The 24,675-nt window shown below is 38.9% G+C and overlaps 1 protein-coding gene across 12 annotated transcripts in view; it reads left to right on the top strand.

Annotated features, from left to right (window-relative positions):
- The window catches only part of ankhd1 (ankyrin repeat and KH domain containing 1), a 139,961-nt gene that overhangs the window by 38,153 nt on the left and 77,133 nt on the right, over nucleotides 1–24,675 (top strand). For 8 of the 12 annotated variants that reach the window (XM_073067533.1, XM_073067532.1, XM_073067539.1 and 5 more), the window contains exon 3: nucleotides 13,345–13,368. The exons of the other annotated variants lie outside the window; for them this stretch is intronic. In XM_073067533.1, coding sequence (XP_072923634.1) covers nucleotides 13,345–13,368 — 24 coding nt within the window. The remainder of the gene's footprint in view (nucleotides 1–13,344; nucleotides 13,369–24,675) is intronic. 12 annotated transcript variants of the gene reach the window in all.

The following is a 24,675-nucleotide window of genomic DNA, read 5'->3' as shown; positions in this document are numbered from 1 at the left end:
AATTGACTGACTATTGTTAGTTCTAATGCTTTACATGAGACTGATTCTGCTTGTTTTAGTGGCCATTGAAAAACTATTCTCTTTCTGGGGTGTTATACAGCATTTAAAAGGATTGTTTTTGAGCGATCAGTATTTTGAAATGTCGCTGGAGTAAAGTTTGCAATGAATATGTTTTGCATTGTGTGTAATGTTCAATTTCTTTTGATATAGGAAGGTCCAATGTGTTTTTATTATTTCCAGAATCTTATTAGAAAATTTTCTGCACATTGTTTTAATTGAAATTCCTTTATCTGTTGTTGGCGCTTCCTTTCAAAACAGGATGTGAAATGAAAACTTGTGCAGTTACTAAGCACCTCTCACATTTTAGCCAATAGTCCCATGTAACATTGTATATATTAAGCAGGAAGCACCTCTGAGTAATTAAGCCCAGTTCTGAGGTGACGCCTATGGTAGTAGTCTAATTCAGCTTTAGATTAGAAATTGCATAAATCAGAAGGTCAGAATCCTCAGGTACTGAGGATCCCAAATATGGATTTTAAAAGTTTCTTTGAGGGGGAATGGCAGTGGTTGTGGGGGGGGGGGGGTTGGTTAAGTGAATAAATTGTCTAATCCAATAAAGGCGAGCATGGCCTACCTATAAAATGGATTGTAAGTGAGGTAAATTTGATTCATTAAGTGAGGTGATATATTGGCATTCAGACTGGATCTGCCAAGGCATTGAAAAATACTGTGGCTACGCTCTATTTCTTGAGGAAAATGTTATACCCAGAGAAATATGAAATGTAGGATATTCTCAGTAAATAACTTTTGTCTCAGCCTATCTGTATCATATTTGTAAATTGACTATTTCCATTTGGTGTGATTTGTATGTGACCATTTAAAAAAAAAATTGATGACTGTTAATGTGGTACCATATTGGCTGAATGGTGTCACAACAACAATCTCGTGCTCAATGTTAGCAAGACAGGAATTGATTGTGGAATTCAGGAAGGGGAAATTGAGTACACGCACACAGGTAAACAGACAGACCCCCATTGAGATGTGGTGGAAATGGTGAGCAGCTTCAGTTTCCACAGCATTAACACCTTGGACACAACATGTTGATGTGGTCGTGAAGGCCTGCCAGTGGCTTTCTTTCACTGGGAGTTTGAGGAGATTTGGTGCACCACCAAGGGCTTTTTCAAGTTTTGACAGATGTATGGTGGAGAGCATTCTGCTGGAGTTGCATCACCACCTGGTACGGAAGCTCCAATGCATAGGATCAAAAGAGGCTGCAGAGGTTTGTAGACTCAACTAGCTCCATCATCAGCACAACCCTTCCTGCAACTGAGGCAGTGCCTCAAGAAGGTATCTTTAAAGACCCTTACCATTGGGACATGCTCTCTTTGTGTTATGACCTTTGTGAAGGAGGTACAGGAGCCTGACGATTCACACTGAATGCTTTAAGAACAACTTTTCACTCCCCACCACCCATCAGATTTCTGAATGGTCCATGAACAGAAATGCATTCTTTTACATTATTTTGTAACTTGTAATTTTTGTCTTGTACTGTACTGCTGTCAGAAACAACAAATTTATTTAAAAATAACACTGAAGCATTGAGTGGAAGACCAAACTGATTGCGACTTTGTATCATGAATTACAAGTGGTAGTAACGAGGAAGTTTTTGAGATTCTTTGCATCCTTTTCAGGCACTTTTTATCTGATGCAATTAATCATAAATTGACTGAGTTATTCAGCACCTTCATATGATTATACCCAGTAAGGCATTAAAAATTGAACACTTTAATTTGTACACATGTGTTGTTTGGTCTGTGAGGTTGATGAGACCCAGCTATGCTATAAGCAATAGCTTATTTCTTTGGGATTTACATATGATGGGCTTTGTGAATATTCTAGGTAATCGATTCCCCGAAGGTTAGCTGCAGATTGAGTCAGTGGTAAGGAAGGCAAATACAATGTTTGCATTCATTTCAAGAGGACTAGAATATAAAAACAAAGAAATAATGCTGAGGTATTAACAGGCATTAGTCAGGCTACACTTGGAGTATCGTGAGCAGTTTTGGACCCCTTGTCTGAGAAAGGTTGTGCTGACATTGGAAAAGGTCCAGAGGAGGTTCACAGGAATGATCCCAGGAATTACAGGGTTAACATGAGGAGAGTTTGATTGCTCTCGGCCTGTGATCTCTGGTGTTGAGAAGAATAAAAGGGGATCTCATTGAAACCTATCGAATATTGAAAGGCCTAAACAGTGGATGTGGAGAGGATGTTTCTTATTGCAGGTGAGTCTGGGACCAAAGGGTACAACTGCAGAATAGAAGGATGTCCCTTGAAACAGAAGTGAGGAATTTCTAGAGCCAGAGGGTAGTGAATCTGTGGAATTCATTTACGCAGATGGGTGTGGGAGCCAAGACATTGGGTACGTTTAAAGCACAGGTTGATAAGTTCTTAATTAGTAAAGGTGTGAAAGGTTACAGGGAAAAGACAGAATAATGGGGTTGAGAGGGATAATAAATCAGCCATGATGGAATGGTGGAGCAGACGTGATGGACCGGCTGCCTATGATTCTACAGTGCTAACTAGTAACATAGTATCTTAATTTCTGCATTATAGCTGGTTTTGATACTCAATCATTCCTAAAGAATACTATTTGATTTAGCAGGCTAAAAGACCTGGCTGCAGAGGCAATGTTTGTAGTTGATGCTGTTAGTCAGATTTGTTTCCGTGGCCTGTGGTGTTGTCATTCTGTGATGCTGTCAATCTGGGTGGATGAGATCACAGGTAAAGATGCCCAAGTAATCTTGGTGTGTTTCTGTAGTTATTCTGTAAATTTTGTTCTACATCAATTGAGTTGAGAAAGTGAGTCTATCGGTTGGAGCAGTAGTAAAAACTATCAGTTCATATTGGTGTTGAGTCTCTTTCATATTATTTTTCACTGTGCCAATAACAGGAAACTAAGGGTATTCTGCCAATCTACTAACATCATTTTGAGGATTGAGATGAATAGTTTTTGTGATTAGTAGTTGAGCTGCTTTACGTGGGTAGATGCAGCTCCATCCTGTACACTGGCTGGTCCAGTTTGGCTTTTACTTTTTGGTAATCATTAGTATCTTGATTTATGGGGAAGTTGGATGTTCTACTAACCAAATAAGAGTAGATGAGTACAAAAGACAATGACAAAATAGTCAAAACATCTTCAGAATTGATGATTATTGTGGCCATATCTGCACATTTTAACTACATTGCATTCCCATATTCCAAGCTCTGTTTTCCTGTTGCCTGCCAAAGGAGTGGTGATTTTTTCCACACTGACCCACCCCACATCTGTAATATTTGAATTAAACCACTTGCAATGGCATCTCTGCAGCAGTACTGAAATAACCTGTGAAGGTTCAGAACTAGTTGTTCTTAACCCCTGCTGGATGGGACTGCTTGCCCTTGCCTCTTTCATTCTTAGTGCTCCAATGGTAGATTCCTCATAGAATCATTGCTGCTTCATACTTGTGCATAATTCCTGATGGCTGTTATGACATTTGTTTCTCAACTATGCTCAAAAGTACAGTATTTAACAGCTGGTCCCTGGCTCTGCTTTATTGTTCTTTCTAAACTTTGCATTTACATTGATTTGTTACAGTTTTTGTCTAAAATTCTTTACTGAATGCACAGAAATTCCCTCTGAGCATTTGTGAAAACAAAGCCAATGTTTTGTTTCTGTTACAATTTTTGGTCACTTGCTCCATCCCTTGTTGTTGTGTGTGTGGAATTGGGTTGCATGCAGTCTTAAGTCTCATATTTGGTCTTGGAGTTGGAACTTGAACTCAAGTCAGAACATTGTTTGACACTGGTTCAACATTAGCTCATCTGTTGATTCCAATACTTTATATCCCTTTCTGATTTTTACCACCATAAATGTGATCTCATCTAAAGTTCTAGTGTTCAAATTCTAACTTTTTCATCCATCACTGCAAGTACACTGAATTAATTTGCTTCTGAATGTGTAATCTGACCATTTTAATGTTATACTGATTTTTAAATTTTCATGGCTTCACCTTTCATCATCAAAAACCACCTCCATTTATAATATAACTGTTTACTAAAACTTACTGGATAGTTCACTTAGGATTTCTGTAATCTTTGTTGTCTTTAAAAAAAAAAAGAGTGGCAACTATATTGGAACTCTCTGCCACCAACCTCACAGCAACCTCATTTATTACTATTTCTGTTAAGTCAGAAGTGAAAACTTGGTAACTTGCTCTGAGGGAGTATACTCTCAGAGTTTGCAGTAGTTGAAGGAGCAAGCTCACCATCCTTACTTCAAGTGAACTTGGAGTAGTTGAAGTGCAAGCAGCACAATGCTCCCTGAGAATGAATTTAACAACAAAGTAGAAGATAAATGGTTAAACTTTCTCTTGTTCAAAATAATGTGAATTTTACCAGAACTTGTTATCTTGAGTCTGGCTGTCATCCCTCTTCTTACCACTGTATGTCAACCTGTCATGTGCTAATCATTTGTGATTGGCATTGGTTGCTTTGTAGAATTTTGTAACTTAAAATTACACTGTTGTACTTTTCAATATGTGGAATATGCTACTCTTTTATTTTGGCTTGCGTAACAAAGCATATTATTTGAAACTTAAATATGAACATGAGAAATCTGAGTTATAACAGCAAAAGAATGCTGGGGATGGCAGATGAGACTGAAGGGTTAAATCTGTGGAGAGCGAAATAGAATTGGTATTTTGGACCATTTACCAGATTGAGTTTTGATGACAAATTATTAAATGAAACAATTGCCTTAATTTGGTCATAGATGCTGTTTTCTGTGCTAGGTATTTCATCTTTTTATTTGGTGATTCTAGCATCCAGGGTAAAGCAGTTTAATCACCAGTTGTCTGATGTCAAATTTGCTTAGTTTTTAATCTCTTATGTAGATTTCACTGCTTGCTTTTAACCACCTTAAATTTAATATAAGGTGAAAAATTGTGTTAAAGAGCTGGAGCTACAGCTGGATGACCTTCAGCTTGTATAGGAAAATGAGGTGATAAGAGGTACAGGGAGGTAGCCACCCCTAAGCTGCAGGAGGCAGGTAGCTGGGTGCCTGTCAGGAGAGGGAAAGGGTAGACAGCCAATTAAGTGTACCTCTGTGGCCATTCCTCTCAGAAAATAAGTATACTGCTTTTGGTACTATTGTGTGTGGGGGTGGGAAGGTGAGACTCATGGCACTGAGCTCTTTGGCTTGGAAGGGAAGGAGCGAGAAGAGGAATATGCAAACACGAGGAAATCTGCAGATGCTGGAAATTCAAACAACACACACAAAATGCTGGTGGAACAAAGCAGGCCAGGCAGCATCTATAAGGAGAAGCACTGTTGACGTTTCAGGCCGAGACCCTTCGTCAGAAGAGGAATGTAGTAGTGATAGAGGATTTCATAGAGAAGCAGACAGGCGATTCTGTGGAAATTAAAGAGACACCCAGATGGTAGATTGCCTCCCAGGTGCAAGGGTCAGGATGTATCATATTACATCCTCAGCATTCTAAAGGGGAAAGATGAGCGGTTGGAGATCATGGTACACATTAATACCAGTGATGTAGGTAGGAAAAGGGGGAGGTCCTGAAGCAGGAAAATAGGGAGTTGGGTAGAATGCTGAAATGCAGGACCTCCAGGGTAGTAATCTCTGATTTCTACCTGTGCCATACACCAGTGAGAGCAAGAAGATGATGATTTGGCAGATGAATACATGGCTGAGGAATTGATGCATGGAGCAGGGTTTCAGATTTTTGGATCATTGGGATCTTCTGGGGAAGGTATTGCCCATACAAAATAGACACATTACACCTGCACCTGAGGGGGACCAATAGAGGTGTACACTAGTTTGGCAGGGAGATGGGAACCGGAGTGATAGGTCGAGGAAGAGGCAGTTGATATGCAAGTAGATGCAGTGCGTAGAGAGTCTGAGGAAGGGCAGGCAGATGATAGGGCAAAATTGCAGTTATTTGGATGAGTTGAAGTGTAATATGGGGGCAAAGTCGAATAGGGTGATGAATACAGGTCTGTTGCATTTGAATGTATGCAGTATAGGCAGCCCCCGGGTTACGAACGAGTCCCGTTCCTGAGTCCGTCTTTAAGTTAGATTAGTACGTAAGTCGGAACAGGTACATCTGGTATTATTTAGCGTCAGTTAGTCAAACGTTTGTTTTAGTATATAGTATATATTTTACCTTTCTATGCATGTAAAACACTTACGAAACGTATGTATTTCAATAATTAAACCACTGCATTGCTTACTAATAATTGTAGCTATCATTGGGGCAGGGCCTTCACGTGCTCCATTATTCTTGCTTTATCCTTTAAAGTTGTTCCGATCGTTGACCGACTGTAGCCTAAAGCTTTTCCAATGACCGATGGTGTTTCACCTCTTTCCAATCACTTTATTATTTCCACTTTATTTTCAATCGCGAGCGTTTTCCGTCAATGGAACAGAAAACTGCGGATTTTATGTTCTATTGTTGAGCAGCAGTGAACTGTCTGATTGGCCTATGAGAGTTCTCTTTAGGAACTAGTTGACTTGATCAGCATTTCTGATCTGGCTATCGTTCACGATCGCACTTAATAAAAAAAAATGCAGCAGCAGCAGCAGCCGCGGGCAGCAGGTCCTCTGCGTCCCCAGGTCCTAAAATCCACCCGCACTGAGGCAGGTTAAATGGGACAAGTGGGGGTGGTGCTGACTGGAAAGGGGGGGGGGGGGGTCAGCGTGAATCTTGCTAAGAAATATTTAAGCCAAATACAAAGTTACACACTCAACACAGTGTTAACGGCAACAACTTAAAATGGCAGACAGCCTCGTGATCTGACTTAAAATGGCGGATGGTGTTCTCCTCCCTCTGTTCATAAGTACTAGTTGTCTGTAAGTCAGACGTTCGTAACTCAGGGACTGCCTGTATACGGAATAAGGTAGATGATCTTGTAGCGCCGTTAGAAATTGTAGGTATGTTGTTATGGGCATCATTGAGTCATGGCCAGAAGAAGATCTTAGTTGGGAGCCTAACATCCAAGGATACACTTTGTATTAAAAGGACAGGCAGTTGGGCAGACAGAGTGGGTGACTCTGTTGGTAAAAATGAAATCAACTCCTTAGAAAGGTGACATTGGATCAGAAGATGTAGAATCCTTGTGGGTAGAATTAAATTGCAAGATGAAAAACTCCCTGATGGGAGTTATACAGGCTCCAAACAATACCCAGGATATGTATATATGTATGTATGTGTGTGTGTGTGTTTCTGTATACACACACTTCTGTGCAAAAGTCTTAGGCACACTGAATTTTTTATGAAGTTTTTTTGTCTTCTACATTAGTGTTGGTAGAAAAGAGCAAATTTTAGATTTCCAAGCATTCATTTTCCAAAAAATTAAATGTTAGAGATTTTTGTATTTTGTTAAAGCAACATGGTTGCTTTCTGGGTATAAAGCCCAGTGCATGATTAAATAAAGATGATGATAACTGAAACAAATGGGTGTAGAAGGAATCAAACTGGGCGAAGGGCAACCAAACTAAAAGATGGGGATGTGGCAGATGTGACAATTTAACCTTCAAATCATCAATTCTTACATCTTCACAAGAGTGAACATAGCAACAAGACAAGCTGGTCACCCTGCATCAGCAAACTCTCTTCCAAGCAGAATTTTCTTGGCAGACAGGAGTTTCAATGTGTTCTGTTCAAGCTCTTCTGAATGGGCAAGGTTGAGAACCGGAAGTGTAGTGGCCGGCCATGGAAACTGGGTGCAGTAGATGAGAGATGCATTAAACTGACATCCCTTCTAAGTTGGAAGAAGTCTAGCACTGCTATCAACTCTGAACTCGCAGAAACCACTGAAACCCAAGTATGCTCCCCTGCAGTCTGGAGAAGTCTTTTCAGAAGTGGTCTTCATGAAGAAGTTGCTGCTTAAAAAGTCATTCCTCTGGTTGAAGCAGAACCAAGTGGAAACGCTCACCTATGCACAAAACACAAGGACTGGGGTATAGAACAATGGCAGCAAGGGCTCTGGACTGCTGAGTCATAATTTAAAATTTTTGGTTCTAACAGGAAGCAACTTGTCCATAGAAGAGACGGAAAGTGCTACATGGATGTGTGTCTGCAGCCAACAGTGAAGCACGGTGGAGATTCATTGCAGGTTTGGGACTGCATTTCCGCAAATGGAGTTGGTGATCTGATTAGAATTAATGGAACCCTCAGTGCTGCGAAGTACAAGCAGATTCTCGTCCATCGCACAGTACCATCAGGGAGGTGTCTAATCAGTCTCAACTTAATTCTGTAGCAGGGCAAGGAACATGAATGCACGGCAAAGGTAATGAAGGACTATCTTCAGTGAAAAGAAGAACAAGAACTTCTGCAACAGATGTTATGCCCTCCACAGAGCCACAAATAACCAGGCTGTCTTTATTTTGTGAGTATGACCGAGGAACAAATGTTGGCAAAGACCAAAAATGAAAAGTGCCATGGTTTTTTTTTGTTATTTTTGAAGTGGCAGGTGTATCGTCTTTATTGAAGATGATGGCTGGTGCTTTTTAAAATTGCATTTTAAAAGATATATTGAGTAAACTATTGAGACTTTCAAAAAAAGGTTTTGGGATACTTACCCTTGAACAGGATCCCACTAAGAAACACTAGGCCTCCCACAACGTTACCAACCTTACTGACTCTGGAGATCTCCCATCCACCGCCACCAACCTCAAAATTATTGCACACTGCACCTCCTGTTTCTACCTCCGACCCAAAATTCACAAACTTGCTTATCTAAGTTGACCCATTGTTTCAGCTTGTTCCTGCCCCACTAAACTCATATCCGCATACCTCAACTCTGTTTATCACCCCCCCCCCCCCCCCCCACTCCCTGGTTCTATCCATTCCTCCTTGTATCCGTGACACCTCACATGCTCTTGGTCTTTTCAAGGATTTCAGGTTCCCTGGCTCCCATCATATTTTTACTATGGATGTCCAGTTCCTATATACCTCCATCCCCCATCAGGAAGGCCACAAAGCTCTACATTTCTTTCTGGGCACCCGATCTAACCAGTTTCCCTCCACCACCACTCTCCTCCATCCAGTGGAGCTGGGCCTTACTCTCAGTAATTTCTCCTTTGGCTCCTCCCACTTCCTTCAAACAAAAGGGGGTAGCCATGGGCACTTGCATGGGTCTCAACTATGTCTGCCTGTTTGTTGGCTATGTAGAACAGTCCATGTTCCAAGCCTACACTGGTGACTGCCCCACACTTTTCCTACGCTACATTGGCATCTACATTGGTGCGGCTTCCTGCACACATGCTAAACTCATCAATTTCATCCATTTTGTTTCCATCTTCCACCCGGCCCTCAAATTCACCTGGTCCATTTCTGACACTTCCCTTTCTCAATTGAATTGTCTCCATCTCCAGAGACAGTTTATCCACCAATGTCTATTATAAGCCAATGGACTTTCACAGCTACCTAGACTATACTTCGTCCCACACTGCTACTTGTAAACAAAAAAATGGCATCCCCTTCTCTCAATTCCTCTGTCTCCACCACATCTGCTCTCAGGATGAGGCTTTTCATTCTAGAATGAAGATGTCCTCCTTTTTCAAAGAAAGGGGCTTCCCTCCTTCCACCATCAACGCTGCCCTCAACAGTATCTCTTCCATTTCCTGTACATCTGCTCTTACCCCATCCTCCTGCCACCCTACTAGGGATAGGGTTCATCTTGTCCTCACCTACCACCCCACTAGCCTCCATGTCCAGCACCTGATTCTCCGAAACTTCCGCCACCTCCAACTGGATCCCACCGTCAAACACATCTTTCCCTCCCCCTCCCCACTTACTGCTTTCTGCGAAAGCGATTCCCTTGTTCATTCATCCCTCCCCACTGATCTCTCTCCTGGTGCTTACTCTTGCAAGCAGAACAGGTGCTACACCTGCCCCAACACCACCTCCCTCACTACGATTCGGGGCTCCAAATAGTCCTTCCATGTGAGGCGATGCTTCACCTGTGAGCCTGTTGGGGTCATTCACTATGTTTGGTGATCCCGGTATGGCCTCCTGTATATTGGTGAGACTCGACGTAGATTGGGAGACTGTTTCACTGAGCATCTATGCTTCGTCTGTCTGAACAAGTGGGATCTCCCAGTAGCCACCCATTTTAATTCCACTTCCCATTCTGATATGTCCATCCATGGCCGCCTCCATTGTTGTGATAAGGCCACACTTAGGTTGGAGGAACAATGCCTTGTATTCCATTTGGGTAGCCTCCCAGGTGATGGCATGAACATCGATTTCTCAAACTTCCAGTAATACCTCAAACCCCTCCCCTTCACCATTCACCATCCCCTTTTCCCCCTTTCATGTTATCTCCTTGCCCACCTATTGCCTCTCTCTGGTGCTCCTTCCCTCCCCTTTTTTTTCTTACTCCCATTGTCTTCTGTCTCTTTCACCAATTTAAGTTCCTCTCCTCCCTCTACACCCCCCCCCCGGATTTTACCTATCATCTGTCCCTCCCCCCCCCCCCCCCCCCCCTTTCAAATCTACTCCTCAGCTTTTTCACTCCAGTCCTGCTGAAGGCTTTCGGACTGAAACGTCAACTGTGCTTTTTTTTCCATAGGTTCTGCCTGTCCTGCCTTTCATAATCTTTGAAATCCTTAAAATATGTCATCCATTCACAGGGGGAAAAACATGCTGCAGAATGGGGAAATAAAATAGATCTGACAGCTGTAGTTGGCACAGTGGTAACCACCTGTTTTATTATTCAGTGATATAATGAATGATGGTAGCTATGATTCGTATGTTGTATTCATGTTAACAAGAATACAGTTGACACTTTATCTGTAAATTCAAATTGTTGTACTGCCTTGTAAGTATGACGGATTTTCATAATCATTTCAAATAAAAAGTCAGTCATTAGCTAAGAGTTGCTGCTTCTAATTGACAGGCAATAACACAGGTTGCTTCTACTTCCTTGGTTCTTTGGCATCCTGCTCCATACAATTTATCTTGGTTCTAGTGGTTAAAAGAGGCAAGAGTATTTAGAAGTTTTTCGAAGAGTTAAGAGAATTTGTAGCTGATACCTAACTGACCTGAAATTATTTGTTGGTGAAATTGTTGAGCTTTAAGATGCATTCAGTGAATTGAAAGTTAGCTGCTGGATTGGAAACCTTGAGTTTAACGGAAAACTTGTGATCATAGAAAAAAGAAAACGAGAAGGCAAAGACTTTTGGATTTTGTTTTACAAGCAAAAGTAGATCAATAAAATAAATGCATTTGTTTAAAATATTTTTTGCTGATAATGATGCAAGAGGGTTAGCGTTATGTCCTTTTCATGTATTAAAATGCCAAGAGGCATGAGTGAAAAGGATATTGAACCAGGCAAAATAATAATAGGAACGATCAAAAGCTGAGTTGTAGTTTGCAATTTTTAAGCAGCTTGTCAAAGCTCTTAGGCTGATGCTTAAGTTTTGGGAGCCTTTCAGAGACGATGTAGCCCTGTATTTTGTTTGTGGTTCAGTCAAATTTGGTTAAAGATGTGAAAGTTGGCTTCATACCTATTTAAAAATGCTACCCTGACAAAAATATCTTGATGTTCATTCTCTAACATGTTTTTGGCATTAGTGTTACCAAGCTGTGATGAACATACAAACTTTGATACTTTTTCTTTGCATTTTTGTTTTTGATTAAAGTGAGCATCTCTTTTAAAATGAAGTATGGCTGCTAGACAATTTTTCTCCCAGACAGTATTTTTTTTAATTTAGATTTTTATTTCTCAAGATTTTTCTCCCTTGGAAGAATTTCTATATACTTTGCACATAAATTTTTGTAGCCATGTCGAAAATGTACATCTCATGGGACCCATGTGGAGGAAGCCACTGGTTGGTGATTTTCCCTTTTGACAAGTGGTAATAGCCTTTACAGAAAATGAAGACCTAACTAGAAAGAAATTAGCAGTCTATCATATTAGGGAATTGGGAGTAGTTTCAAAATTATTGAATCTTACTAATTTCAAGAACAGACAATCAACATCGAGGAATTGATAAAATCTTTATATGACTACAGAAAAAAGTCATTTATGCGGTTGCACATTTCACTAAATTGCTGGTCTTCTATGTTAATGAATCCATAGGGTTATAAACAAATATTTTTGTAAGAACTGATTTTAATAAATGGAAAACTTTGTCTGGAAAATCTTATGTCCCATCTTATTTCTTATTTGAGCTAGGTGGTCTTTCTCTTTCTGACATTAACACAAAATTTAATGTTTTTTTTAATCATTGAATATTTACAGAATTTCAAATAGGAAACCTTGTGCATATCTTATGTGTGTGTGTGTGTGTGTGTGTGTGTGTGTGTGTGTGTGTGTGTATAAATGAGGAATTGGTTTTCACTGTCTGTGATCCACTGGATTCCATAAATCTGAATTTAACAAAAATAATAGTGAGTGGCCAGAATATATTCTGGGCAACTTTTGTGGAGGAGGTTATTTGGATTCTGCGAAGAAGGGTATGCTTGGTATTTATAATGCCAATTTACATTTCTTATGCCATTTGCTGTGAGATGCATGTCTTCTGGAAAACCAATGCCTCTGTATAATATTGAAAAAATATGGGACGTGAGATTTTATTTCATTGAATTTTTTTTAAAAAGCCTAATTTCTAACAATTCTGAGTTCCTCACATGCACAGCTCTGCCTGGAAAATGTCATTGCATATAGTCACTACTTATAATTACGTTCTATTTTGTAGATGATATGATTAATGTACTTAAATCGGTCATGTTGATTTAAATTTAGGAGTCTTTCCCTTTTTATTGCTGCTAATTAGCCAAAACTATTGTAAACTTCAAATTTGTAAAATCTTTTGTATTTTTAAAATCTTTGAACTGGTCAAAAGATGCAATTGTTGGTATTGAGGGGGAAAACCTCATTTGGCTAAAAATATGAACTATAATCTTGGAGAAATTTAGTTGTTGGAGGTTGATTTTATTCTGTCATTGTATAGTTCATTTGGAACATTTATTCAATGGTGGTATCAAAATGTAACCCGAGGCCTGGAGCCCAAAAATCTTTAAAGTTGGCAGATAGCACATAACTGTACTGTCCACAAATTGCACCTCATAATTGGAGGAAGGGGTGGGAAGGGAGGGTAAATATTGGTCTTCAGATGAATGTCCCATTAGTACAAGTGTAATATTTGAGTTTCTGAAAGGCGTGAGCCTGATTCCTGCCTTGTATTTCCATTTGCACAACACATTTTCTGAAGGAAGGAATTCAGGTTTTATACATATGAAGTCATTCTACTTATTTTTTCTTTTTCCTCTCCTCCTGAAGATTCAGAATGGGAAGAGATATATGGTATGTGTACATTTATGGTCTGTTTGCCCATTGCCTTGATTTTTGTGTTTGCTGTTTGTGTGAAGATGGTGATATTTAGTTTTTTTTGACCCAGTGCATTTGTTTTTATTGCATGTTTTATGGCATTCAAAACAGTATGCAAAATACAGTATAATTTAAATTCAAGCACTGAGTAACGGGTAGCATGTGCTTTATAGCCAAGCTGTGTTCAAGTTTGAGGCAACATCTTTTTTGTCATTGTTTTAATATGGAAATAAATTCCCTTGTCATATTTTTCATGTTTACAACTCTTATTGTATGTATCTGGTTAGTGGCAGAATCTTTTGACTTTATGGAAAAATAATTTGAGATAATATTGAGGCAGTTCTATGACACTGCATAATACACACTGTTTTGGTGTACCATAATGTTTGGAAGCTTTGACTTGATATAAAAATGCATGTTACTTTATTTTAGTTGAACAGCAAGCAAGATCTGTCTGCTTGATGAAATTACCTTATGACCATGCTTTTAGAGGAAAATAAACGCCTGTCATTGGAGCCTGAGGTTTTATTATGTCGCATGTTTTGGCTAAATGATTTTAAATGAGATTAACTTTTCAACACTTAGTAAAGTTTTCATCAGATAATTTGGTTTAAACTCTTAACATGTTAGGCAGCATTGTAATACAAAGCATCGTGGGATGTAGTTGTCCCTTGAGGTGTAAGTGTTGAAATTTTGAGGGACAGTAGGTTGGGGACAAAAATTGTCTCTTAAATGTCATTATGTTCAACTTATTTAAATACGTGATGGTTAAAGCATGTTTGTAAAACAATAAAATGAATGCAAATGTCTACAATTTAACCTCAACTTATTAATCGTTTACTTTTTTTTGTTCTGAATTAAATGTTTGGCATTGTTTTAAGTTTTCCATTTTAAGTTTTCCTTACTGTAGGTTATATTATTTTCATCTTTGGATGGTAATAGTTGGAATAAATTGGTTCCTTTTGGATTTGGGTATTAATTTTTAGAAAATTCATATTTTTTCTTTACTGAACAAAGTTTATTTCTGATTTGATATATTTAGTTTCCTTTTGTACAGTAAATATAAGTGCTTCAAACACTGAAACCCTTTGCTATTTAAATGTAGATAATTCAGGCATATCTCGAAAGTACTCAAGTGCCGATGACTTGCCATAAAAGAGAAATTGCTGGAAGTATTCAGTATCAAAGGGGAGAGAAACAGAGGAATAATAGCCATTGACTTGAAAGATCAACTCTGATTCTCTTTTTGAAGGTTCTGTTGCTTCACCTGAGTATTTGCAGTGTTTTCTGTTTGTATTTTAAATTCTCAGTAATTGCTTTTTTTTTGCTTGTCAATTTTGGATGTATTGATATGTCTAAAACATTAGTTTTTATTTCAGCCAAGATGAAATGAAGCTGGTCAGGCTTGATGTAAAAGGTTATAACTATCTAAACGGAATATTATTTCAGTAGTCGCAGTGCCATCCTGAGAATAGCATTTTGATTGCAGGCAAATTATTTTAGTTTGTGCATGACTGTAGAACTTTGAAGGGTACTTAGCATTTGGACAGTTCTTACTTCTTCTGGCCTGTTGTAGCAGTGCAATTTTAAGCATTTGTTTCATGAGAACTTCCTCAGTGATTAATTTTGAAATACAGAATTTATTTCCTTGAGTAAAGAATATTTTAATGATCAACCTGATTTTCCAGCTATGCGTACTTTAGTAGTAATTGTATCGCAACTAGTTCCAAACCTATACAAATTTAATTGGCTTCATTTTGCCTTGTAATCAGAATGCAATGAAGAATAGATTCAGGTGAAACAGGCTACTTAAGTAATGGGTTGTTGGAAGTACAGATGTTCTTTTGCCTCATTCCCCTGTTGTGTTGGACTCTCAGGCTGGGTTGAGTAGAATAGAGTTAGTTAATTGGCCAAAACTATATTTAGTTGTTTGCTATGGAGGAGAATTGCCAATTTTACAATTGAAATCTTAGTTATTTTTCAGTAAGTTTTTAAGCTATTCATTCTGAATGATACATTTTGAATTTGCTTTGGTTATAGATGACCTAATTAAAATGTAGCTGAGTGTTTCCGAACTACCATTTTTGGTCCCAAACAGCATTCCAGTGATTTTAATTAATTTAACTTACAAACTCCAGCTTTCTTCACTTGGTTGCTCCTTCTGCTTTCACATGGTTCTCCAGATACTAAAATTTGGCAGATATATTTTAAAATACTTCAAATAAATCAATCTTAATTTACCTTCATGATATACTTTAAGTTTGTTGCATAAAATTGTCTGTACTCTTCCTTGAGTAATTCCTTACTGGTCAGGGGTGACTTCCATACAGTTCACGTTTTCTCAGATGTCTGAAGCATTCTTTATGAGATCCAAGCATTCTAACTCAGCGAGGAGTGTGCTGCTTAATAAATTGGGTGGATTGGCTATAGTGCATCACTATTTGCATTTGGCTGTTCCTGCTTCTGTCCTAGAGAATTGAGAACACAAAAAAATGCTATGAGTAGACCAGCAGACCCCTCTAGCCTGCCTTGCTGTTCAAAGCAATTCTGACTGATTTATTTTGGCTACGGTCTCTCTTTCAGTCAGTTTCCTATAGTCTTCAGTTGTTTGACGTGTCAAATATTTATCTATCTAATATCTGGCTTCTACCAGCCTTGGATGCAGAGGAGAAATTTCTACGCAGCTCAGCTTTAAGTGACTAGCTCATTATTTTGTATATGTGTCCCTATGCTTGTGACTCTTTGAGGAAACATCTCAACATCTGTGCTGTCAATCTGTCCTAGGATGTTGGTGGAAAGTGTTTTGCAGACTGAATGCCTGTGATAAGTGGTGTGTCTCTGCAGTGCTGGTCCCATTGTGTGTATTTGTATCAATGATTGAATACAAATGCACAAAACATGGTTAGTAAGCTTGCAGATAAGACTAAAATAGCTGGTATAGTGGGCAATGAAGAAGATAATTAAAAATTATAGGAGGATCTTCGTAAGCTGAATAACAGGTTCGAGAAATCATAAGTAGTTTAATTTTTATAAGTGTGAGGTGCTACAATTTGGAAAGTCAGATCAAGGTAGGACTTTCACAGTGAACAACAGGCCACTGGGGGCTGCTGGGCAACAGAGGTCTGTGATTCCCTGGAAGTGGAGTCTGGTGAAGATGGCTTTTGCCATGCTGGCCTTCATAAGTCAGGGCATCATTGAGTGTAATGGTGTTGGTGTTGCTATAAAGATACTGGTGAGGCCCCACGTAGAATTGTGTGTTCAGTTCTGGTACTCTGCTATAGGAAAGATATTTTTAAATTAGAAAGAGTGCTGAAAAGATTTACGGTGTTGCTGCCAGGACTTGAGGGATTTGGACAGGCTATAAGGGAAGGTCTGAATTACTTAACACATAGTTCAAGGTTATTGTCATTTATCTGTACACTTGTTACAGCCAAATGTGACAATATTCCTCTGAGCCAAGGTGCACAACACAGCACATTTAACACACATAGATAATATAATATTACCACAAATAAATTAATGAAAAATAAGTTGCCTATTTGCTACAAATAAAAAAGTAAATACTATAACACTACTGGCACTTCATGCATGATGAGAGATTGTTGGACGGGGTGAAGGATCGCTGACAATGCTAACGGCCTGTGTACGTTGCACTCCTGATGAATATCTCTAATGAATGGAAGAGAGATCCTGATGATCCTCTCAGGAGTCTTTGTAATCCTTTGTAGGGTCATGCAGAAACTAAGAGGTTTGTAGAAAATTAAGAGGTGATCTTAGAGGTGTATAAATTCATGAGGGGCATAGATACAGGAAATGGATTCTGATCTCTCCCCCCCACCCCCCCGCCCCCCGAGTTGTATCAGGAACTAAACAGCCTAGGTTTAAGGTGAGAGTGAAAAGACTTAAGAATTTGAGGGATAACTTTTTTTTACACAAACGTTGGTATCTGTGGAATGAGCTGCCAAGGAAATAGTTGAGGCATGTGCAATAACAACTTTGAAAAGACAATTGGACAGGTATGTGGATTGCCAAGGTTTAGAATGTTTTGGTTTAAATGCTAGGGATTTCAAACTAGCTTTGATGGGCCGTCTTGGTGGGCCCGGATCACTCGGGTGGAAGGGCTTGTCTCTGTTTAGTATTCTTTTGGGCAAGGTCACCCTTCATTCTTTTTAAACTACAAGGAGAGTAATTAGGACCTTAATTATTAGTTGGACTGGCTAACATTTTATGATTTGTGCACTAGAACATCTAGTTCTTTTTGAACCACTCTAATTTCCAGTCTCTCTCAATTTTGTTAATCCACTCTCTTGCTTTCCCTTGCCAAAGTGCACAATTTTGCACTACCTCACATGAAATTCCAGTTGCCAGCTTTTCTCCCTCTCAAGTTACCTTTTGTAGAATCAGAATATCCTCAGTGCACTGTCTTCCTATATATTTTGGCAATCTAGTAAGCTTTGCATGATGTTCTCTTCTCCCCATAATTAATGGAAATAGTAAATTGAGGGCCAAGAGCCCATCCTTAGAGTATTCCAGTATACAATTCCAACCAGCCTGTAAAGGGTTCATTTATTATATCTTTTTGTTTTCTATGTGAATCAAGGTTTTTGTCGTCTTCCAGGTTGGTGCTCTTCTATTTTGGGTGATAGTCTAGGGAATCCCATATATCAAGAATGATGTTTCAATTTATTATGAGAAGGTGACCTTCAGTATTTGCTTTCCTCCTGGATTTATTTTACTGTGCAGTTGTGAGTCTGGTGTTAGGAGTTGATAATATGCCCACTGAAGCTGTTTGAACATGTTAAACAATCAGAAAGCTGGGAGTATGGTAACCATAGTTTGCCAGTCTTTGCAAGTGGTGACTCTGTGTTTTAAGGTACTGATTGCAGGCTTTTTTTTTGGAAACACATAAGAGCAGAGATCATTACTACTTGGACTCTTAGTTGGCTGATGGCTTCCTGGCATCTTGAGATATCAAAAGATATCATTCTTTCTAGAATCTCACTGAAGATATTGATTATCAAGTGAGTTTTAAACAACTAGAGCAGATTGGCAGAGGTCCTTTAGGCATACTAGATATGCTTCCTTTTTATATAAAGTCCATTCATTTGTGTGCATTAGTGGCCTATGTATTATTTGGCATTAGCCCCAAGTGTGCACATACACAAGTGTTGTTGTTTTTTCCTGTAATTCAATAATTGAGATTAGAATGCACTTGGTTTGGAGTGGAGTTGACAACGTTTAAACTCCTCCCTGTTGGCACAATAGATTAGCTTTCATTTGGAAAAGGTTCCTGGAATGGCAGTCTTGCATGACCCCAGTCTGCACTTGGATGTTAGGTCTGCGATGGAACTTTTGGTTAGAATAATCAAATTGCATGTATTGCTTAACAGACGAGTTTTAGAAATATTCTCTGTAATCCCCTCAATGTTTTGTTGGATTGTAACGTGCTTTGCACAGTGGTTGGTGCTGCCTTGCAAGTTTTTCTTGGATTTATCCTGCGGGGAAGGTCTTGCCATTCGTAATGGGGAGAAGCCACGTTGTATCTCTGATAAGAGATTTTTGGCTCTAGGGAGGAAGTTTTAAAGGAGGACCTTTCTCTGTGGCAGCATCTGAGAGTAATTATTGGGATTGTCTCCTTTCTTGAAGCTGATGGTGATTATAATGTCTGAGATTCTCTGGCAATATTCCACTCTTCAAGTGAAGGGGATGTGGTAGTGAAATTGTGCCAAAAATGCATGTCATGTGTTGTGGAATTTCAAGGATTCTGTCAGATTCAGAGGCTTTTGTAGAAGGTGATTAAATAGGTTTTTCATTCTCTTCATGATTGGTTTCACTGAATAAATAGTGTGCTATGTGAGAAATGCAAGGATTTGTTTCTAAGGCAGGTGTCTGCTGTTTTAGTTTCCTGTGTTGTGGACTCTCAGAAGGCTGGTCCTTGAGTGATCTTTATAGTACTGAAGAATTCATGCATGGGATACTGCTGACAGTTTTGGTGGATCTCCCATGCTTTTTACATCCTTGAGTAACTTTTTATTTGCCAGATTCTGATCCTCGTGGTTGTAGAAATTTTTTTTGAATATGATGTTGTTTCCATTTTAATGATACCTAGTATTTTGTGACTAAATTGCATTACATGATAATTGTGATGAAACCAGATTTTTTTTTGTAGAGAAGCCAAGAATCTTTCTACAATTGCTTTAAAGGCCTTTAGACAGTTCTGTGGATACACTGGCTCTTGGTTGGGAATCAAGCTTTTGTGAGGCATAGAGTACAGCTTTCTTGGCTTCTTGACTCCTTTATTTACTTGTAGTGTTTCTTTTGCTGTTACTATCTAGGGTCCATGTTAGAGAAAAGAACAGATTAAATATATTTTTCCCATGGCAGTTTTAGCACATGTCTTAGTGCAAGTTATATGGATGTTCCTGCAGTCACTTTGTCAATGGCAATGTTTAATTAGATGCCAGTACATACTTGAGTAAATTGCAATGAAGTCTTGCATAAGTTTCTCTGAGCAAAATGCTGATTGTCGATCTTCACATAATTCTGAACATCCTGGATTCTCCTCCACAGATGAACTTCCAATGCACTCACAATTAATTTTTGTAGTAGTTTAAATGTGAGGGTTACTCTTCAAGTATAAATGTTGTTTCAGATTGTCAAGTATGAAGTTGAGTTTATTGCAAATCATCTGCAAGTTTCGCAGGACTGGCAGTCTTGTGGTAGAATGATAGTGCCACTTATTGCAGGTGTACAATCACTTACCATTTCTGACCCTCTATCTTTGTGAATAAGGTGTGAGGTGGGCACTGTAATAGTGTCGTAATGTTGCGAAGTTGATCTTTGCATCATTCACAATGCTAATGAATTATGTTGTTGTGCAAAAAGAGTAATGCAGGTAAACTGAAATTTTATTTTTAATTAAAAAAAAACTATCATTAACTCAAAACTTAACGACTATATCTTTATTCATGTCCTTGCTTCACCTTTTGAATACTGTGTAAATGAAAATTAATTGATTTACAGGTCATTATTATCTCTTACAAATTAATTATGCTGAATGAGTTCCAATCCAAACTGATTCAAATTCCATGTCATTGCTTAGTGACAATTTATTTTTATTTATTCTGATAGGATTGGGATTGATATTTAAATACTACAATTGAATTTAGTGTAATTAATGCTAAATGTGCCATGGTTATTGTTGACTCTTGTTGCAGCTTTAGTCTTGCTATTTTGTCATCAGACTGATTTGAGAATTGTATTCTGCAAGGAGTTTCTTTTTTGTTATTGGGCTGGAATTCATTACCAGCGGTGAGCCATTTGTACTTGCTGCTGACCAGCATAGTAAATATAAGATGGTAAATTTCAGATTTGGTCTTAAGTTGTAAATCACAAGTTAAGTGGTCTGAACAGGAAAAAAAACCCTCCAGAATTTGCTGAAGACACACTTGAGAACGTAGCCCTTGACTTAGACCCATCTCAAATCTGATGGAAAGGTTGTTGACCACAAATGTTTCCCTTTCCACAGGTGCTGCCGGAACTGCTGATGATCTCATCCAGTTTTGTTTTTTTTTAGTTTGGATGTCAACGCCAGCATTTGTATCATTTGCTTCTCATTTCTCAACTTTTCTGATGTAAACATTCACACTGTAATCAAATCTTTAAAATATTATTTACGAAATAAAATACTTTTGTGGAGTTGAAAGAACTAACATAAACTGTTATTTCAAAGTTACATATTACCAAATACTTAATATACATTCCTCCATTAAAGTAGATGTACTTGCTGTTTATGTGCTTATAGGTAGGAGGTCTGCAAAGATTTGCTGGCTTCCACATGAAATCGCTTGTCGGAGTAGTGTTTGGGAATCGCCAGCAAGTTCAAGATATTTGCTTTAGTTCAGGAATCTGAAACTTGGTACCATTTTCATTGAAAAAATCTTGGTAGTTTGGTGTGCAATTGATGGCATTTCCTAGTTCAACATGATGGTGCATAGTACATTTTGTTTGCACTATACAGTTAATTCCATTCTCAGGTGGAATCTGAGGTTGGAATCTGGTGGAGTCTGTTGTAAGCTATCATCTGTATTTGTTATGAGTAATTGCATTTGTTAGTGCTCTTGCTGACTGTGCAGAGTTGTTACCTGTTACTGTAAAGCTAGCTTGTTTTTGTGTATGCTATAATGTTAGTCCCTTTCTTCTCAGTCCACATTCTGTACACTGTCCCCTGTACATTTAATCCTTCCAGAGAATTGAGGGTGCATGAAACTTATAGTTGATAAAGTTGTTTGTAATTCTCAGATGTGATTATTGTTAGTGAGGGCAGCTTCTGTAGCACTTCCTGAATAATGAGATCCACTTGTAATGAGTTATTTTCTAGATTATATGAAAGTATACTTATGAATACTGTAGGGCAAAGTTGGATTTTAGGATTGTGATTCATTGTGTTTGGAAGTTATAATTGTTCATAACATGAAAAATAATTTGTAGACAGTAATACAGTTGTAGGTTGGCCCATTGCCTTTTTGGTTGGAGTTTCTGTGTTTTGATGGTGTTCTCAAAGTTGCATTGTTAATGTATAGTATTGATGTTTTGAAGCAGTATGCTTCTAGTTAAGGTGATGAATTTTGGATTAGTGGAAAGGATGCCAATTAAGTACAGAGTTTTGTTTGATGTGGAGCTCTTTGAATATTGGTAGAGCTTTGGTTATTTGGACAAGTGAAGTATATCCATCACATTGCTGCCTCAAAAATAATGGAACGACAAGAGAGCTGTTGAAAAGTGAGCTGGAGCCAAAGATCACTATAACATAGAAACAGACCTTTTGAGCAATGCTGAGTCTGTGCTGGACTGTTATTCAGTCTTATCTCATCAACATGCACCTGGACCATAGACCTCCATACCCCTCCCATCCATGTATTTATCCAAACTTTTCTTAAATGTTACAGTCAAACACACATCCACCACTTCTGGCAGCTTGTTCCACATTTGCACCACCCTCTGTGTAAAGAGATTCCCCCTCAGATTTTCCCTTAAATATCTTGCCTTTCACCATAACCTATGACCTCTAAATCTAGTCTTATCTGACCTCAGCGAAAAAAGCCTTTTTACATTTACCCTATATATACCCCTCATAATTCAGTATACCTCTATCAAATCTCACCTCATTCTCCTACACTCCAGGAAATCAAGTCCTAACCTATTCAGCATTGCTGCCACAAAAGTAATGGAACGACATGGGAGCTGTTGGGAAGAGCTGGAGTCAAAGATCACTATAACATAGAAACTGGTCCTTTGAGCAGTCTAGTCTGTGCTAAACTGTTATTCTGCCTCGTCTCATGGACCGCACCTGGTCCTGGCAACATTCATGTAAATTTTCTTTGTACTCTTTCAATCTTATTGATATTGTTCCTGTAGGTAGGTGACCAGAACTGCACAAGATACTCCAAATTTAGCCTCATCAACCTCTTGTACAACTTCTGCAAAGTATTGAGTACAGATGTTGGAATGTTATAAAGGCCAGTGTGCCAAAAGCTCTCTTTTCAACCCTGTCTGTCTATGATGCCACTTTCAAGGAATCATGGATCTGTATTCCCAGATCCCTTTGTTCTGCCGGACTCCTCAGTGCCCTATTCACTCTGTATGCTCTACCCTAATTTGTCCTCCCAATGTACAACACCACACACTTGTCTGCATTAGATTTCATCTGCCATTTTCAGCCCATTTTTCGAGCTGGTCTAGATCCCGCAAGCTTTGATAGCCTTCCTTGGTGTCCACTACATCCCAGTCTTGGTGTCATCTGCAAATGTGCTGATCCAGTTTAGCACATTATCATCCAAATTGTTAATATAGCATTAATAGACCCAGTACTGATCCTTTTGGCATATTGCCAGTCACAGGCCTCCAGTCAGAGAGGCAACAATCTACTACCGTTCTCTGGCTTCTTCTGCTAAACCAGGGGTTCCCAATCTTTTTTTATGCCATGGACCCTTACTATTAACAGAGGGGTCCGTGGGCCCCAGGGCACTAAGCTGATGTTCAGTCCAATTGACTACTTGATCCTGTTAAAGTCCATGTAAGCTATGTCCACTGCCTTTCCTTCATCAACTTTCCTGCGAACCACCTTAAATCTCTGGTTAGGAACGACCCATCATGCACAATGCCAAGTTAAGTATCCCTAATCAGGCCCTGTATTCAAATACTTGTCCCTTTAGAATGCTGTCCAATAATCTACCCACTATTGATGACAGGATGACTGACTTATAATTTACCATCTTAATCTTAGGTCCTTTCTTGAATAACTTTGGGTATCTTCCAGTCCTCTGGCACCTCACACATGGCTAAGGACATTTCAAAACCTGTGCCAGGGCCCCTGCAATTCTGTATGAGCCTCCAACAAGGTCTGCGGATCACCTTGTCAGACCTTGGGGATTTATCCACCCTAATTTGCCTCGACAGTAAGCACCTCTTCTCTAATCTGGATACTTAACGTGACCTCACTGCTATTTTGTCTCAGTGGTATCGAGTCTGTGCCTGCTTCACAAGTAAATGCAGAGGCAAAAGGTTAATTGAAGATCTCCCTATCGTTTCTGGCTTGATGCATAGATGACCACACTGATCTTGAAGTGGACCACCAATTGTTGTCCTTTGCTATCCTTTTGCTCTTAATATAGCTGTAGAAGCCCTTGGAGTTCTCTTTCGCCTTGTCTCAACAAGTAAACCATTCTCATTCTTAATTATCTTAAAGCTAGTGGAATTATAACTAGATCCAAAGTGTTCCTTTACAAACTTATATAGTGTGCCCTGTTTCATTCCCTATTAGGGGATCCAGTATTGCACTGTCAATAGTTGGAACCTCTATATATTGATGAAGGATATTTTCCTGAGCACATGTGAGAAACTCTATCCTATCCAGTCCTTTTACAGTATGGGAGTCATCTACTTTCTTGCAACTGTTTGCTATCTCTACAAATTTGTCATGGCTACTTGCCATAGAATATCAGGTAGCTGTATGTTCGTATCCAGATTTTATGCAGCATAAGTAGTTTAACTTAGTCTTTGGTGACCCCAGGATATTGGTGGGGAGAAAGTGATCATGTGCTTGAAAATTCAAGAATGATAGTTCAGCACGAATGGAATATTTTGCTCCCTGGCATTTGTGTGATGAGAATGTTACTTGCCACTTTTAGCCCTAAGCTTCAGCTGTCTAGGTCATGCAATAAATGGGTATGAACTAGTTTGTTTTATTTGAGACACTGAATGGAACTAAAATGTAGTTCTGAT

This window comes from Hemitrygon akajei, chromosome 15 (genome assembly GCF_048418815.1).
Source record: "Hemitrygon akajei chromosome 15, sHemAka1.3, whole genome shotgun sequence".
In the NCBI taxonomy this organism is placed as follows: Eukaryota; Metazoa; Chordata; class Chondrichthyes; order Myliobatiformes; family Dasyatidae; genus Hemitrygon; species Hemitrygon akajei.
This window is presented reverse-complemented; position numbering and strand designations above follow the sequence as displayed.